Raw genomic sequence first — 17,529 nt, 5'->3', positions numbered from 1 at the left:
TGAAATGTATTGCAGCCAGAACAAAATATTCCAAGTAGGACTGGAGAAGGCAACCTGTACCTCTGTGTAGGTGTATATAAAATGTAGGATGGCAAAGAACTGTGCTGAAAAGCCCCAGACATAGTTCTGCATGGCCTTTTCAGGTGCCTTTCACAGTGATCAGTGTGAAGCTTGGTAAATATTTAATTAGAAAACCACCATGGAATGCCTCCAGAAACCAGGAAATACAATTCTGAAAGTAATTTTTTTATGCCTGACTGTGCTTTACTCAAGCCCTAGCACAGTGGGATCAAGCAATGTTGGAACTGTCAGCTTGTTCTGTGAAAGAACCTGAATTAAGTTTCAGCTGCATAGCCTGAAAATAAGGTTATAAGCATATGAATTGTGAGGACACTGGGTGTCTCTCAGACCAAGAAGTTAAGAAGTTTATTCTGAATGATTATTCTGAAGGCTATTTTAACACTAGAAGTATCTGGGGGGAATGGGAGAGAAGGGAAAGTATTTTTAAATTATTCTAAAGAGAGGAACATTTACTATTTTGTTCTTGTATTTTCTACTTAGTAATAGCCAAGTCTTTTCCCAGAGATAACCGTGGCCCATTCTGTGTGTGTGTGTATGTGTGCAGGCACAATTCTTTCAGGAGGCACTTGCCAAGGCAGATGCAAGTGTCCAGTGTTGATTTTAACATGGGGACAGACCCGATTTTGCAAAGGGGAGAGACGACAACCAGCATTGGGAGAATAAAACCGGAACTCTACAAACAGAAGTCTGTGGATTCTGATGGGCAACAAGATGTGAAAACATGTGGAAAACTTAACTTCACTCTCCGGTATGATTATGAGAATGAACTTCTGGCTGTCACAATTGTCAAAGCCTTAGATCTGCCTGCTAAAGACTTCACAGGAACATCTGACCCCTACGTTAAGATTTATCTGCTCCCAGATAGGAAAAAGAAGTTTCAGACACGAGTTCACAGAAAGACATTAAATCCTGTCTTTGATGAAACCTTTCAGTTTCCTGTAGCCTATGATCAACTCAGCAACAGGAAATTGCATTTCAGTGTTTATGATTTTGACAGATTTTCTAGACATGACATGATTGGGGAAGTTATTCTTGATAACCTTTTTGAAGTCTCAGATCTCTCCAGGGAAGCCAATGTATGGAAAGACATCCACTGTGCCACCACCGTAAGTAATGTGTTCCAAAAGCATTAACATAATATTTTTATGTCTTTTTTGTAGTTTGTGGCAGAGCATCCTGTTTATCAACAGAGTCTGGAACGAAAAAAAGAAAAAAAGTTGTCAATAATTTCCTGTGAACGTAGGGAAAAAGATGCTTAGGAAGCTATAAAATTTAATTACTAATAAAATCTTCTGGGAACATACCGTCACCGTTACGGCTCACTATGCATATATAAATTAGGTTTGTTAATTAAATACTACATCATGAAAGTCACTACTTACCAAGAACAATTAATGTTTTCCTGTTATCAAAATACCCTGTCCTTTAAAATGATTACATATTTGGGAACAGGGCCCATTCTGCTCTTCATAGCAAATTTTCATAAGTTGGGAATCTTGTGAAGGAAGAGAGAAAGGCTAAAAATGCTTGTCTAAAGTCTAAAATGTTCTTTGCTGTCTGCCTGCCCTGTGGTTAGGGTCCTCAGTAAATGTATCTGCATTGCTGCCGGTTACTAGCAAAACTCAAGAGGCACAAGTAAATAGAGTTAGGAAACAGAAATCATTTGTTTATTGTTGCAAGCAAGAAAAGGAGGCAAGTGCACTGATGACAGGATGGATGACAGGCTACCTGCGGGAAAACCTCCAGTCTCCAAACATTATATTTATTAACCTTGAAATCCAAACTCATCTTTGTCTACAATTTGGGGGGGGGGGGGGGGTTAGTTATGGTATGGTGTGGGCTGTTGCTTTGGTTTGTTTTGGGGTTTTTGGTTGGTTTGGTTTGTTTTTTGTTTTGATTTTATTGGGGTTTTTTTTAACTACTATGCGATTTATATACAAGTTTTCCCATCCCATGTTCTGTGGAAATGTCCGAGTCATCTCTGGGTTTGAGCATGGGCTGGACTTACACAAAGGACAGAGCAGTAGTAGACACTGCTTCAGCCACAGAAGGTTCATACGACCCCTTCAGCAGAGCCTTTTTTCCCTGAAAGTTTTCATGCTGTTCATTACTGCTAGACATGGAAGTTTAGGTCTGCATAACTATAATGATACAGACTGGTATTTCCTTTCCAGTTTGAGCATGAGAAAGAAGAAATGAGATATATTAGGGAGCGGAGCATAGTGGAGACAGTTTTTGAATGTGAATTTCTAAAAATGGCTATTTATTTTACTTTCTGGGTCTACCAAATTGGTATGAACAGCCTTTGGCACACCTTCAGAAAATTGTTTCTGTGTATGCTTAGTTTAATTGAGCTCTGATTTTGGGTAAATTGAAGAACTGTGTTCTCATGCGGAGAATTGTGTCTGTGTTTAAGGCCTTGGAATAATAGCCCGGTAACATTTTTTTTAGAATTCTTCTAGATTTTATATTATCTTTAACACTTTAATAATGATTTAAATGCTCACTGGTCCTGTGCGACATGTGTGTATGACATTTTTCACTGATAGAATGGTTTCAGCAAATTAGAATCCCTGGACTGTTCATCACCAGTTTTGAGCAGATCAAAATGCCCTACCAAATTATACAGTCTGGAGAGATACTAATATACATCTGAATGGGAATGGTTGCTAATCTTGGTGCTGAATTCTAATTGAAGTTTCTTCCTCACTGAGGAAGAATATAGTAGGTTGGGAATCTTGTGAAGGAAGAGAGAGAGGCTAAAAATGCTTAAGTACTTTAATTACTATATGCAGTTATAGTGCTTAACTCACTCTGCTGGTTTTGAAATTTAAGAGAAAGCATGAAGGTTTTACATTTCAGCCTTTCAGCCAGTATAGTTTACAGGTTTGAGTGTGTATGAGTAAGTTGTCTCCACTTAAGCTATTAACAATAAACACGTAACATTGAGGTATCTTCTAGTAAGTATGGGGTGACCACACCAGCTTTCACAGCCCTTACACTGTTCCCAGAAAACTGTGTGAGAAACTGATTGAATTGATATTTTTTTCTTGACAAAATGAAACCGTCCTATGTCTTTTTACTATATGTGCAACGTGCTGCTTTGTGTCTTACTTAGCTGTTTCATGTAGATTAAAATTGGTTAGTAATAAAAGTTTCTAGTTCTGCCATTTCAGAAGTCGTAAGATGAGGGAGTCAATCCTGCGCAGGAATAAACAGTACATAAAATGTTAATCAACGGGGAATTACAGTCTTAAGCACCAGATCTAAAGTTTGCCAAAGTTGCTAACTAGCAATTAAATATATAACTAATGCTTGGCAGAGTCAACAGACTTGGATTAAGCCTGGAAAAGAAAAGATCCAGCTGGTCCTACAGTTAGTGAAAAGTAATTGTACTCCAGGCAGGCATACTTTGGTGTTAAGAATCTTTAAAAGCCAAACTGGCTGTCTCAGTGGGAAGGTCCTTACTTGCACTGTAGAGTGCAGGAACCAAGCTGCCATTCTGCAGATTTATTTCTCTTATGCTTTTTTGCTCTTTGCCTCTGCTCTGTTTTGTTGTATGTTCTCTCAAGCCCTTTGTTCAGTCATGATTTCTACACCCAGTGGTTTCCTTGTGATAGATGGTAGCAATAGATCAAAGGATTAGTCCAAAACTCATAAAACAGCAGAAGTAGCCTCTCCTCAGCTTTGAGTCTTTTACATCTCTTTCGTAGTCAATAATCTTCTATACAGAAAGTAGAGTGAGGGTAAAAAATCATTCCTTTTACCTGGTTGGAAAGAACCCATTTTTATGACACAACTTTCTGCAGTCCTGGAGTTGAACACCTACTAGACAGATTTACCAAGGAAAGGAGCGACAACATTTTACTAGTGAAGGCAGTTACCTCAGGAGATCAGGAGATTCTCTACTATGCAAAGATTCTTCATCAGTAGTTAACATAATTTAACAAGGTTTGCTTGTACATCTTTAAGGAGTTTTTATTTGTTACAGGAAATACTTGGTCTGAGGAAAAAATCAGACTGGGTGATTGCACTGAGTCCTGTTGGCCATAAAATCAATGATTGTTGAAATCTACAGTTTGAATACTTGTTTTGTTTTTTCTCATAATAGTAGTTTGAAACTATTTTGTAGAAGTGCAGGATTGGCCCTCACACACCCTCATTTTTATCCATATGGTTTTCAGTTGTTGGAATCGATTCATCTTTGTTAGTTTGGAGTTTTTTTTCCTTTTAACTTTTCATTCATATCATCGTTTCTCTGTTATATGACATCTCGAAAACCTACAGCTATTGTATACCATGTAGCATGTGCCTATTGTAAGTGCTAAAGGATCTCAATTTCTTAATGTGAAACTATCAAGGTAAATTTGGTATAAAATCAGTTGTGGAAAAGGAGTATCCTAGCTATCATATTATATTAATACTCCCAAATTTTGCTTATATGTGGGTGAGTTTTCAATAAATAATCCATCATTTACTTCTGTTCGTTTGATTAATTGAAAAAAAAAAAAACAAACCTTAAGATGGAGCTTTGCACCACCTGTGAAGGTTGTTCAGTACATTGGAATACTGTAAGTCTTAATACACTAATAATAGTTAATTCATAACATCAGAGACAAATAGCATCAAATGGATTGTTTAGTCAACATACCTAGCTTATGCTTTTGTAAAGGGCTTGTGAGTTTTGCATACATTTCTGATGTTTTGCTACTGTCAAAATATACCACATACTTTAAAAATATTTTAAAAAGAAAACTCATGCATTGGAATAGTTAACAAGCACTAGTGCAAATATTCAGTGTTGTAAATATGTTTAGACAAAAAAAAAACAACTCTAGTGATCTTAACACCTGGGTATAAAAGTTTATTAACTTCCCATTATACTTTTAAAAATGATTGATTGCTTTGAAAATCATTGCCTAAAAAATCTGTGAGCTCTGTTAGTGGAACCAGTTATAGGAAACTATGCAACTGGAAAAAAAAAAAAAAATAGGGCCCAGAATTTAAATGAAAGCCATTTCCACCGCAGTAGTCTTTTGAGGGTGTTAGTCATGGAGCTGTCATGTATTTGTAGCCTCTTGAATTATCTCATGTAGACAGATGGAACTTGATTATTATTTAGTTTTCTGACACCAGACATTTCACTGATACAGCTTTCTCATTTGTGAAGTGGGATATAAAAGGAGGTTTTGTAAGGACACACACTGCATGTGATGCCCATGATGTGTGATTGCAGTTTCTAAAGTGCTTGGCATACAAGTGAATAGGGTTGCTGGAAAGGACAGAAGTGCTTAAATACCTCTTTTTTTAATAAGCGGGACAGTAACATTTGTCTCAGTTAATTTGTCTCAAAACTTGCCAGAGTAGAATGTCACACAGGTAATCCTGCCTGTTATAGATGGAGATTCTTCTGACTTCCTGACCAAACAAGAATGAAGCCCACCTCTGCAGTGCACCCAGAGCAATTACAGGCATTATCTTTTGCTTAGTTTTCTCCATAGTTCACTATTTCATAAGTGGACAAAAACTGGCACACTAAACTGTACACTGAGTAAGGCAATAGTAGGGCTGAAAAAGGTATGTCTTATGGTAGTCAAATGTTGAGGCCGCATTGTAAGGATTGTCCTATTTCTTAGTGTTCAAAGAGCAACACTATCAGGAAATGTTTTATCACCAGAAATGTAGTGGACTATGCCCTACAGTTAGTCATCCTAACTTGCTAGCCTAGTCCTTCAGAATGGATGCTTCTGGAAGTGTACATAAAAGTTTTAACCCAATGTTAAAGAGGCGTGGAAGAGTAAAAACTCGTCAGTATACAAACATTTACCATCTCTATAGAGGGAATAGCATTTTTAAAGCTGAGTCACTGGCATTTGTAATTTCCACTCAAGGCCAGCAATATAAAGGTTTCACGTGATTACCTGCTCCTGAGTAGATGAGCGAATACTCTAGGTCAGTCTTTCCAGAAACGTATTGAGGCTTATCATTAGTTTTGGGACTACTTTGTGTCAGAGTGATAACTAGAAAAGACAATGGAGAAAGAATAGGTTTCTGACCCGTTACTGAAAGCAGGAAAGATTTGTATTATTATTGACCATTTCTTTTAGTTTGAAAGGACAAATTATTTTAATATTCTGCTTTGCTAGAGGCAAACTGCTACTTTCAGTCTACCTTGAAAATGGGAAAATGGTTTCCTCGAGGGAAGTTAATATCTCTGCATTCAGGCAGTACCATGGCAGCTATACTAAGGTGCAACCCTTGACTGACGTGCTATGTCCTAAGTGCTCTCTGAGTTTCTCACTGCAAATTGTCTCTTTGCAGTCAATGCATTGCTGCTTCAGAACAGCTTCTTTATGCAGGAAGCCGAATATGTTTTGGTTCATTTATGTGCTGGTAGATGCTACAGTTAGTTCACAGAAGTACCTCTGTTCTCAGCTCTTCTGAAGCAGGAATGGGCTTCCTTTCTGCCTGGCAAGATGAAACTACCTCCCTGGTGCACAAGACAGATGGTTATGTACAGAGGGAGTAACAAAAGAAGCATCCAGGAGGCTTCCCAAGGCGCTACTGAGAGCATTCAGCTTGCTGGACTCAGCATGCTTTCTCAGGGAGCCCTCTCTATGCAATCAGGACTGCAATCAGCAACTGTGAACCAGAGCAATCAGAATGTCTGATTGGCAAAAACAGGCATTAGGCCTCCACAAGCAGAAGATGCAGTCATTATAGAGCAACAGGCCCCACTGCTTCCACTGTCTTCCGCAGAGGCAAGAACAAACACAAACTTCATTGATTCATTTCCCAGGACAGCAGCTCAATCAGTAAGTGGTGCTGGGAGGAACAAAAAGATCTGCATTTGATATGCAAAGAATAACAGGAGAGGAAGATAAATATTAGCTGTGGGGGCAAGGTTTCCAAAGTAAAATCCCTTTGAAAGGTGGTTAAATTAGCTCTCCAGTTCTCTTCATGTAACTCTTGATAGCTCCTGTGATAGCTTAAATACCATCAAATTCTAAATGCATAGATGAGAAAACAGGCAGATTGGTAGGTTTATATATGGCTTTTTACTATTATTCTTTCAACTCTTAAGCTATATCTCAAAACACGAACATCTTAATGCATTCTTAACTAACTGTGCGAGGGAACAGGTTTCCCTCTTCTTTCCATCCAATGCCCAACATTTATCATGATGTTTTATTTTATCCCTGATTTTTGAAACTTGAGGTCAGTAGTTTTTATTGGAAAGCAGGAATATGTACAGTATGTTTCTAAACAGAACAAGAGAAAAAAAAGAGAGAAAAATCTTTCCTTTAGGAAAATTATATTTCTGCAGTACCCAAGTAATCCAAAGGTCCGATTCTGCCACTGCATTTTTCTTTACATTTGCATACTATACAGAAAAGCAATTTTCTGTGACCAAAGGAAGCAGCTAAAAGTCTAGGAATGTAAATGCCTGAATAACTTCTTTGATATCTAGAAAATATTATTAGTTAGTAAAGATGCTTACTCAAAATACAGCAGGAAAATTAAAAGAAAAAATTTGCAAATCATTTGTTTAGAAATCAAGTAAAAGATAAATTCATGCCACCCTCGATAGTTTTGCTACACTACTGTCATATGCAATCAATTTTTGAAACACCATTTAAATTATAATTAATAGGAAAGTAGTTTTGGATATTAAAATTGAGATTAGGAATTAAAATGCTTACTGTGAATTATGATAACTTGAGTCATAAAATAGCAACAAGGAAGTTTCTGAGGGAATTTAATTTCTAATGCAGTATTAATTACACAAATATTTATTTTAACTATGGATATTAATGACACACTGGTAATAATAAAAGTGTATAAATTCTTTAGTTCCAGTAACATTTATATAGCTCATTGCAAGAATCCATAAAGAGTTGCTCTTTTAAGACTTTTTTAATTGCAAAATTTAAAAATCCATGGGAAAAGAAACAGACACAAACATCAGTGAAAAAAATTGCCTAGAGCTCATTTGTGATCAAAACATGGTGCAAAAATGACATATTATTTCAAATATGAGCTCCCTATGAGCTTTTTATTCCTGCTAGCATAGGAAACTAGTTAAGATCTTGGAGTATAGGAGGGAGACTACGAAAGTTCTTACACTGTCAGTATAGACAATAAATAATTTTTCCTGTTCAGTTCAGGATTAAGGGTGAAGAGACTATCCTGAACATGGAAGGATCTCTGTCTAACTTCCTCACTGAATTTGCAGAGGTTCCTAGCTAGAAGTTGTCTCTTCTATTGAATTTAATGGAAACAAATGGGAAAGTTAATTAGAATAACAAAACAGCAAAGCTTTCTCCAGCAGCAACAGTTCTAAAACTCAGTCAGCCTAATTGGTGCTTTCCTACAAGGGCTTCATACTAATCCTCACATCACTACCCTGTGTATACATATTGTGAAGAGGGATCACAGCCTCTGTAGAAATGCTGCTACTTCTAGAGGCATAAATGTGAAAATGAGAGCACTGCTGTCCATTTGGTCTGATAATAAAAATAATAGAATAAGGACCTTTTTTTCATCTAACTTTGCCAACACCTGATTCTCCAAGAGTCCATAAAGCAGGCAATGTGGACAGATCCATGGTAACCTAATGGAAAATATTATTAGCACATTCATCCGGGTGTGATTGCTTGTGTGGGATGAGAATTAACGCTATCTATCTGAAGAATCTGTATTCTATAGCTAAGAAAACCCAAGGTCATCTCAATAGCTGACATACGCATTTAAGATCAGTGTTTTCTTTGTTTTATTTTGTTCTAGCGTTGCTGTACCAGAAAATGGATTGGATAGTAAGGTAAACTGAGAGCCTTAAAAGTAACTGCAGCTGGTATAGCACTTGCCACCTTTCCAGTTCCTTAGTACTGTATGACAGCTTGTGTACACAAAAGGGAAATAAATGAAAGAAACATACAGTACCAACAAATGCTTCCTTTTGCATTAGTGCCTCTACGCTTGATGCTGGTTTACCTGTTATTGGAAGTCAGTGGGGGGAATCATTACAAGCATCTTTAAAGCTAGCTGTTAATTGAAATCTAAGTTTAATTTAAGAAGAAAAAGAAAGACTCATAATAGGCCTAAAAAAGAGGGAAATTTTCATGTGAGTTACCTAAGTAAGGCACGGTTCTAGGTGAATATATGATACATGTAAGACACTGTGAAGCATAGTTAAAAATCTGTATGGATGGCAACCACCCAGTCTAGGCTTGTGTCTTCTGAGTTGTGTTTTGTTTTAGGTGGACTGTAATGCAGACATGATTGCTGTAATGCAGACATGATTGTTGAGGGTGGCTTGTGCCTAGGTGTCTTCAGATTTGCTTGAATTCAATGGTTCCTCTCAGATGATTTGTGTGAACTTAGTTATCTAGTGTATTATAAAGTGAGAAAAATATGAATTTGCTGGAGCACTGGGATTCTGAAGTAATTAAATTCTATTTTTAAATCTCAATTAAAATCAATAATACTGAAGGATCCAGGGCATTTAAAAATGCTACTCATTATAAACAATGTGGTAGACAGAGAAAGACTGCCATGAGAAGTTTAAATGCTGAACTTTACTTTGTTCATTATTTAGGTCTGAACCTATATTTTCGGCTCCAAATTAATGAACCTGTAGTTCTCAAGTTAACAAAAAAGTGCATGGGGGGAAATGGTGATATCCCTGTTCAAGTTTCTGATGCTATCATATTATGCAGAATATTAATCTTAATCCTTCAAAACAACATTTGAAAGATTGTAAGTCTCGGGCGTTAGCCTGTGTGATTGTTTTCCAAAGAATATTTATTTTAATGATGCATTTTAATGCCTTAATCCCCAGTTGCCCTATGACTTGTAGAGGTCCTAATAAAATATAATCAGTTCACTCAAACATAACCAACTTCAGCAGATACTAAAAGTAGAAACTAAGTACTTGGAATTTCTACTCCTTACTAAGCAAAAAGATACTGTCTACAAAACTGTCAGCAAACATCAGATGCCACAACTAGTACCAAATTAAATTAAAAGATAAAAATATCAGAGTTCTCTGAAGGATTCTGAACAAACATTTATTTTAACTCAATCTGGGGACCATGGGAAATCCAAGTCTCTGATGGCATTCTATGATGGGCAGTTCTCTCCACCAGGAGTAGAGTTAAATGGTATATACAGATTACTGCAGGGTAACTACTACTTTTATTTCCAGCCCATTGAAATCACAATGAATGACTCAAATATCTCTGATATAGGTAGGACTGTTTATTTAAAATAATGTCTATTCTGGTGTATTGCAGAATTTGTCTATTGAATTGGTGGACAGAGCTAAATGACTGTCGTTCTATAATAAGAAAATCAGGCCTTTCAGGGCAGCACAAGCCACATTTTTTCCAGGTGTTAAGTATCAGAAAATGCCTGCATAAACAGTGGTGTGATAGAGAGCCTTTTCCTAATCCTAAAATCATACCTTACCATGTCAGACTGAGTAGTCAATACACAGGTTACAGAACTTTGGTAAACTTCAGTATATCTGCCCTTTGAACAGTCTGCTGTGCTTGGACACATTCGTTGTTCAAGAATTTCTTTTTGCATTAAGGCATATTGTTTATTCATTGCACAGTCAGAAACACTAGATTTGATTGCAGGGGATTTTCCAAGCTTTTTTCCAATATGTCTTCAGTACATAGTGTTCAGAAAGGAAAGAAAGGACTGAGCATAAGCATCAAATGCTTGCCATTTTGTTAAGCATTGATGCTTTTCTCTGCTTTTCAAAAAACTACTGTAAAGTAACCACCATATGGAGTTTTCAAGTCTTTTGCATAATGCTTCTTTTAAAGTATAAAAGTGATGATAAATAGCTCTGCCTGTATTCTCGTTTATCATTTGAGCTAACCCAAACCTTTGAGTGTTTACCCAATTTCTCTTGAGAAAGAAATAATAGAATACTCAAGTTCATACTCACATCTTGCAAAAAATATTTTTTCTCTATTCACTTATATAAGTAATTTCTCTGAAAAACAAAGAATTAGTCCCTTTCATGAGCTGGCCATTGTGTTTTATGATCCAGCCCATCTTCATCACCTTTCTCAACATAGACCTTAAGCTTTGAAACACTGGATGTGGGGTAACATTATTTCCTTTTCAAACAATAAAGTGAGATCTCTTTGGCATATGGATATGAGGAACAACAATCAGACTCTGAATTCAGAAAGTAATGCTCATAACAGAAGCTGTGCTTTAAAGAGATTTCAGATATGACAAAATAGAGAGCACTTGCAACTTTAACAAATGAGTGAAAAGAACTACACTTCATTTTTTCAAGTTTTATTTATATTTTCTGGAATAGAAAAGTGAATTTATTAATGTACTCTGTGGCACAAAACTCTGTGTTGTGTGTGGCAATGTACGGGACTTGAGCTAAGGAGATGTCAAATAGCTGTATTTATCCTATGTGGACTGAATGAGCTAAATCATTTTGAAATCCTGAGCAATCTGAAATCCTGAAATCCTGACAAGCATGAAATTTGCCCACAGTACATGTTCACATGCTTATCAATCTACTAATTCTCAGAACAGAATCCTAGAAAAATGACTGAACATGTGAGTTGACCAAGCTACACAAAAGTCAATATTTCATTAACAGTGCAACGAAGAATTTAAAGCTATTCTAAGACTGCATTCTTCAATCTAAAGACTGAAAAGCAGGTAAAAAAAAGAAAAAAAAAACAGAACAAATGACAAAAATAAACCCTAAATAAACAAACAACAATACCTCCCTGAAGCATGTGATGAAGTCCATCTTTAATCAAGAAAGATCTGAAGTGCTTATTTTAATTTAGGCAGAATATTAAGCCAAATAAAGTCAATAAAAATGTTCAAATAAGCAGCTAAATGTGAGGAGTAAGTCCCAGTCTGTCTTATAACTGTAAGTAATGCATTTATCATCTACGCAGCAATCATTATGTATCATTTAAAGATTTATCACGCTTGCCTTCTGATGTTAGAGCAGCTGTACTATAAATAGAGCAGTTTTCAAACAAATTTGTACTCTCAGGGTAGCTATAGTTTTAACAGATAAAATATTGGACCTGAGATATTAAAAATAAACCTTTTAGTAGTAGGTCAGAGAAAGTCCTTTGCAATCACATAAGCATGCTTGAGAGTGGCTGCCATACAGAAGTGACTTCCTTACACGCTCCTTGTAAGCTTGTATTTAAAAATCCTAAGTTGTTTTTAATATGCAACTTTCTTTTCTTTGGGGTTATATTTAAAAGGAACAATTTAGGACATAACTAGCAACTCAACAAGTAAACTTTTGTATATATAACTGTGAGAAAAGAAAAAATAAGAATTGATGGAACCTCTCTTCCTTAGATTACATTTCTCAAACTTTGCAGCATCTGTATTGTACAGCAACATGATATTATATGAATTCACAGCACATTGTCTCAACATAGAAACTTGAGGATTATCAAGATCCACATGGACCTTATCCACCTTTCCAAATATGTTATCTTCAAAAAAATTGCTGTTGGGCCAGGGAAGTTGTAGGTGCTACTCGTTATTTTGCTTTTCTTCCAGAGCAGCACCCCTCAAAGCACAGTAAGAGCAATAAAACTAGCAGCTTTTACCAGCACATTCATCTTTTCAAAGCACTTAGACAGGATAAACTTTTGATATGCATACATATGTGCAGGAATATATCTCCTACATAAATTCCAGTGGCTAAAAGTCATGTAAATGTATGTGATCTAAATATCCCACCAAATTTCTTTCTATTGGAAATAATGGAGTTTGAGTCTTTTCAAGAGCAGAAATTGACTTTCCACATTCCGTACCTTTTCATTTATGTGAATGCAACACAAACATATCAGGAATCCAGAAAGTTTTGGTTCTGCTTTTTAATAATTTCTCTATTTGTTAATTCTAAATCCTGTCACTAAAATATTATCCTGTTGGCACCCTTTCAGTATTTTATAGAAATAATTTCTGGACACTGGTTGTGACATCCTCAGAAGCACGTGAGGCTGCAAAACAAGTCTCTTCATGTTAAAAAAGAAATTCTAAGTTTCTGCGAGATCTGAACTGAATTATTGGCAGTATGGTCAGATTGCTAATCATTTATTTTCTTTTTCAGGAGAGCATAGATTTGGGTGAGATCATGTTTTCCCTTTGTTATTTGCCTACTGCCGGGAGAATGACATTAACTGTCATCAAATGTAGGAATCTCAAAGCAATGGACATAACTGGCGCATCAGGTGAATCTACTTTTTTTAATAAGAAGGCAGGCAAGAAGGGGACAAATAAGAACTCCTTGGGTTTTGTGTGCTTAACATTGTTGTGAAATGGAAGAAGCAGCAGAATGGGTATAGACACTATTCAGATCTACTGGCTGTCTTTGGTCTGGCAGTCACCATGTCTTATTCAGAATGCCCGTGTTTTTCTTTTGCATTGTTTTATTCATATGACATTCCTACAAAAAATATATTGCTCTTATACTACACATTTAAATGACTTTGAGTCCAAATGCACGCAACTGATTGTCTGTTACTCAGATCCATATGTCAAAGTGTCACTGATGTGTGAGGGGCGAAGACTGAAAAAGCGGAAGACTACCACAAAGAAAAACACGCTCAATCCCGTTTATAATGAGGCCATCATCTTTGATATCCCTCCAGAGAATGTGGACCAGGTCAGCCTCTCCATTGCAGTGATGGATTACGATCGGTAAGCACAGTTTGCTTTCTTACCATTAATCTTCAGTGAGAAGTTACCTGATCATTGCAAGCAACTGCATTCCATCTCCTTGAACTTAGTGTCACAAAAGATAAAGCCTTTGGGTCTTTTGCTTTAAAAGGAAGTAGAGGTTTAAAGCTCCCACACCTTTTAGAGCTCAGGCCATTTTGTCTGTGTCATAAATAAATGTGATGCAGAAGAAACATGTCTTAATCTTCTTACGGGCCACTAGCCTTGGCATACATTTCTTTCCCCATCTGGTGGCTGGACTATGTAAAATCTTTATAAATCACATATGTCTCCCAGTTTAAAAAAGTCTCTCACACTTCTAATTTCTATTTAAATGGCACATATTTGAACTAAAAAAAAAAAAAAAAAAAAAGGATTACTATAATAGAATTAGATGCTAATTGCCTCATTGAATTAAGTAATAATAAATTCTTCATTTGAGTCAATAGAGAATCTTTGTAACCTTTGGGTTCAGCCCTGGTTGATAAAACATCTGAGCCTCAATTTTCTATGTCCTCACCGAGAACTCTTCAGGAAGAGATTCCTACTTAGAGATGTTCAAGGACTTTAGGTTAAACTAGACAGTGACTGACAGAATCAAGCCCAAGCCAAGTCTGCTTCATTCAAGTGCTATTAGTAGTGAGCTCTTGAGATTGCAGGGCAAATAAACAAGGAAAGTCAAATTTAGTAACACAAACCTTCAGATTGCTTTTCCTTGCCATTAGATTTCTGATTGTCCTCCAACTTCTGTCAGGAAGACTTTCTCAGTCAGATGTGAAAGGGCACTATGGTGCCGTTGGGAAGAGAAAAGAACAGCAGCCTGCACACTTTCAGTCTCTTCAGCTGCTCCTTTCAAAGTATTTGGTAAGAGAAAGTTAGGAAACATTCTAACGTACATATGGGAAAGGTACAGAAATTATTTTCTGGAATTCCTCAACAAGTCTGTATGGCACTGCCAGCAGTATGAAGTATTAAGGCATAGCCTGTCATGGCAATACCTCTTGCCTTCCACAATTCTGACTGAAGTTCTAATGATGACGACAGTAACAGCTGGAAAATAGAGTGTGAAATAACACCTGAAGGATTTGAAGCAGGAAATGTATTCCGCACTATTTTCTTTCACCTTCCTCTTGACAAAATTTCAGCATGCATTCCTTCTAGATCATTTGGTGCATTATGCTCCGTTTCTCTCCTTGTATTCTTTGGGTTGTAACGTTTTAATGGCAAGGGTTAAGTCTTCATTGCAATTTTTATAGCTACTAGAAGCATGTAGTGGCTGGAGGTTTTTTGACACTACCATTTTAGACCATAATATTACTATGCTACTGCTAAAACTAATATCTGTGATAGATAATGTGGAAACTTTGTGCATGTATTCTGTGCTGCACTAAACCAGTACACTGAATTACATCAGATATTACTAAAACTGGTTTTATTTTTTAAAAAATTGCCTTCCTTCAATTCTCAGAGTAGGGCACAATGAGGTCATTGGGGTATGTCGGACAGGAATTGATGCTGAAGGGCTTGGAAGAGATCACTGGAATGAAATGTTGGCTTACCCACGTAAACCAATAACACACTGGCATCCACTACTAGAGGTAAGAAGTAGTCAAATTTTCTGCTTCTCAGTATACTGAATGTTCTGTCTCTCTCATGCTTCTGTGCTTCTAAAAATCATGAAAATCAGTGAAGTCTCTACGGAGAAGCTCTATGATCCTTAGCACAGCCTAAATTTAGTTACATGGGTTTATTGGTTACTTAAGTGTGCCATTTCAAAAGTTTCCATGCTGCACTGATGGCATTATAAGAATAAATAAAGATATAATAAATTTCCAGAAATTATGATAAGGAACGTATATCCACTTAGAAGAGATCATTTGCAAATATTTCAGAAGTAATCATTTCCTCTTCAAAAATCTTTAACATGATCAGATATGTTGCTAAAATATTAATCTGAAGCTGGCCTGCTAATTAGGCTAAATTAAGGCAACATACCAGCAGATACCTCCAGAGTTACTCGACCAGGCACTTGCTGGAAGCTTATTCAAATAAATGAGTAATTATACCTACAAATCTGTGGGCTTGGACTCCCTCTTCAACCTGCTGCAGCCATATCTTACTGGTTTTCTGTATGCAAAATGCTCACAGCTTTGGATTCGGAAAGATTCATTTGAAGACTCAAGAAGCAGACGGCAGTGTTTTGGGACACAGACAACACACTGCTTAGCTCTTACCAAAAGCAACCTCTGCAGAAAAATGAGTTCCTGTCTGAGGCATTATGGGCGATTTTGTTTTCCCCACTGCATTGCACATGACTGCACAGTATGTCCAGTGACAGGTAGAAAAAGCCCAGCAGAAAACACCTAAAGAATGGTATAAGTGCAACTAAATCGAATCAATGCAGCAAAGAAACCTATTTTTACAGGTGCGTGGCTCTGTCTGGATTATGTAAATTGGGAAACAGAGGTACCACCCCCAATTAGTGAAATAAACCCACTCCTCTGAAATGACTGAGTCATTTTTAGTTCACTTTAGGATTTTTCTTCCCATTAGTAGTTCTGCTGGAGACTTTGATCAAGAAAGGGTTTAGATTTGATTTGGGTTCTTTGAGGGAGTCTCTCATCCTCTGAAATGATCATGATATGCTAACATTTAACACTTTTCTTGCAGTTACCTGGCAGAGCAACCAGTTTTGATAGCCAGGGATCTTGTTCATCACCAAAACCACCGCTTACGCCCTAGGGACCAAGAGTGGATTCATCATGTTTAGTGTCCAAAGCTCCCTTGTAGCTCACATCTTACATAAACAGAAGGTTTGGCTTCTGCAGATGAACTGTATCCATATTTTTTTATTAAAATACATTTTTCCTATTCTAAGTATTCTATTACAGTTTATAATAATTTCTTAATGTATGAATGAAGTTGAATTGAGCCAAATATAACCTTTCCTCATACAAATTCATTCACCTGTTTTCTTGCTGACATGTGTCCAGCGTCATATCCAAGCAGTGCTTTGATATGACCTATATCTTTGCATAGACAAAGAAATCAGAAAAAAAATTAATCTCTCAAGCAATTCAAAACCACTCATTGCAGCTTGTAATGCCTAATTCTTTTGAGAGAGAGCAAATAGTCATGTATAGCTAATGTAGTAAATTTCTTCTAAATTGCACTACATCCTGTGTAATTTCTCAAAATAATAATTCAAACTGAATATTGCATGAAAAAAACAACTGTTGTCACATTTTGGGTGTTTGAAGATCAATTCATCCCTTGGGCATGGAGGAAGGGCTGCTCAAAAGCCCACTGAAGCCAATGAGAAGGACCCTATTGGCTTCACCTGGGTTTTAGTTCAGCCTTTGGAACAGGTCTTACAACTGGATCTGTGCAGTTACAATCTTCCAGCAATCAAGATGCCGGCTGCCCTAGAAGAACCTGTTAGCCTGTTCACCAAAACAGCCAGGCTGTTTTACTTCAGCTACCCACTGGCTGATGAAGAGCTAGCTCAGATGTCTCTGCATGACACTGAACAGCACATGTACAGGTATTGATCTGGAAAGCTAATGTGTCTGCAGTGAGTTGTCTGGAAGTTGATGCAGCTCCACAGACATAGGTGTCTCCTGAGAAGGTGCATCCAGCCCCTTTGAAGCAGCTCATTTGCCACTAGCATCATGCAGTCCTTACTTGGTCTTCACGGAGGTCAAA

At 36.9% G+C, this 17,529-nt stretch overlaps 1 protein-coding gene and 1 long non-coding RNA gene across 2 annotated transcripts in view; one reads left to right on the top strand and one right to left on the bottom strand.

Moving 5' to 3' along the window:
* SYT10 (synaptotagmin 10) overlaps positions 1–16,786 on the top strand; it is a 36,266-nt gene extending 19,480 nt beyond the window's left edge. Inside the window, exons 3-7 of the mRNA XM_057428023.1 lie at positions 626–1,187; positions 13,217–13,337; positions 13,635–13,806; positions 15,293–15,422; positions 16,495–16,786. Coding sequence (XP_057284006.1) covers positions 626–1,187; positions 13,217–13,337; positions 13,635–13,806; positions 15,293–15,422; positions 16,495–16,566 — 1,057 coding nt within the window. The 3' untranslated portion in view covers positions 16,567–16,786. The remainder of the gene's footprint in view (positions 1–625; positions 1,188–13,216; positions 13,338–13,634; positions 13,807–15,292; positions 15,423–16,494) is intronic.
* Positions 1,098–16,563, bottom strand: LOC130609250 (uncharacterized). The gene is made up of 3 exons (XR_008974742.1): positions 16,484–16,563; positions 14,523–14,673; positions 1,098–1,274 (listed from the first exon to the last, which is right to left on the bottom strand). It is a non-coding gene; the product is annotated as an uncharacterized LOC130609250 (long non-coding RNA).
* Positions 16,787–17,529: the final 743 nt, after the last annotated feature.

The sequence above is a fragment of the Pezoporus wallicus genome, unplaced genomic scaffold (assembly GCF_028554395.1).
Source record: "Pezoporus wallicus isolate ANWC-B61680 ecotype Strahan unplaced genomic scaffold, APGP_CSIRO_Pwel_v1 contig_2908, whole genome shotgun sequence".
Classification (NCBI taxonomy): Eukaryota; Metazoa; Chordata; class Aves; order Psittaciformes; family Psittacidae; genus Pezoporus; species Pezoporus wallicus.
Note: the sequence above shows the minus strand (reverse complement) of the source record. Positions and strands in the feature narration are given on the sequence as shown.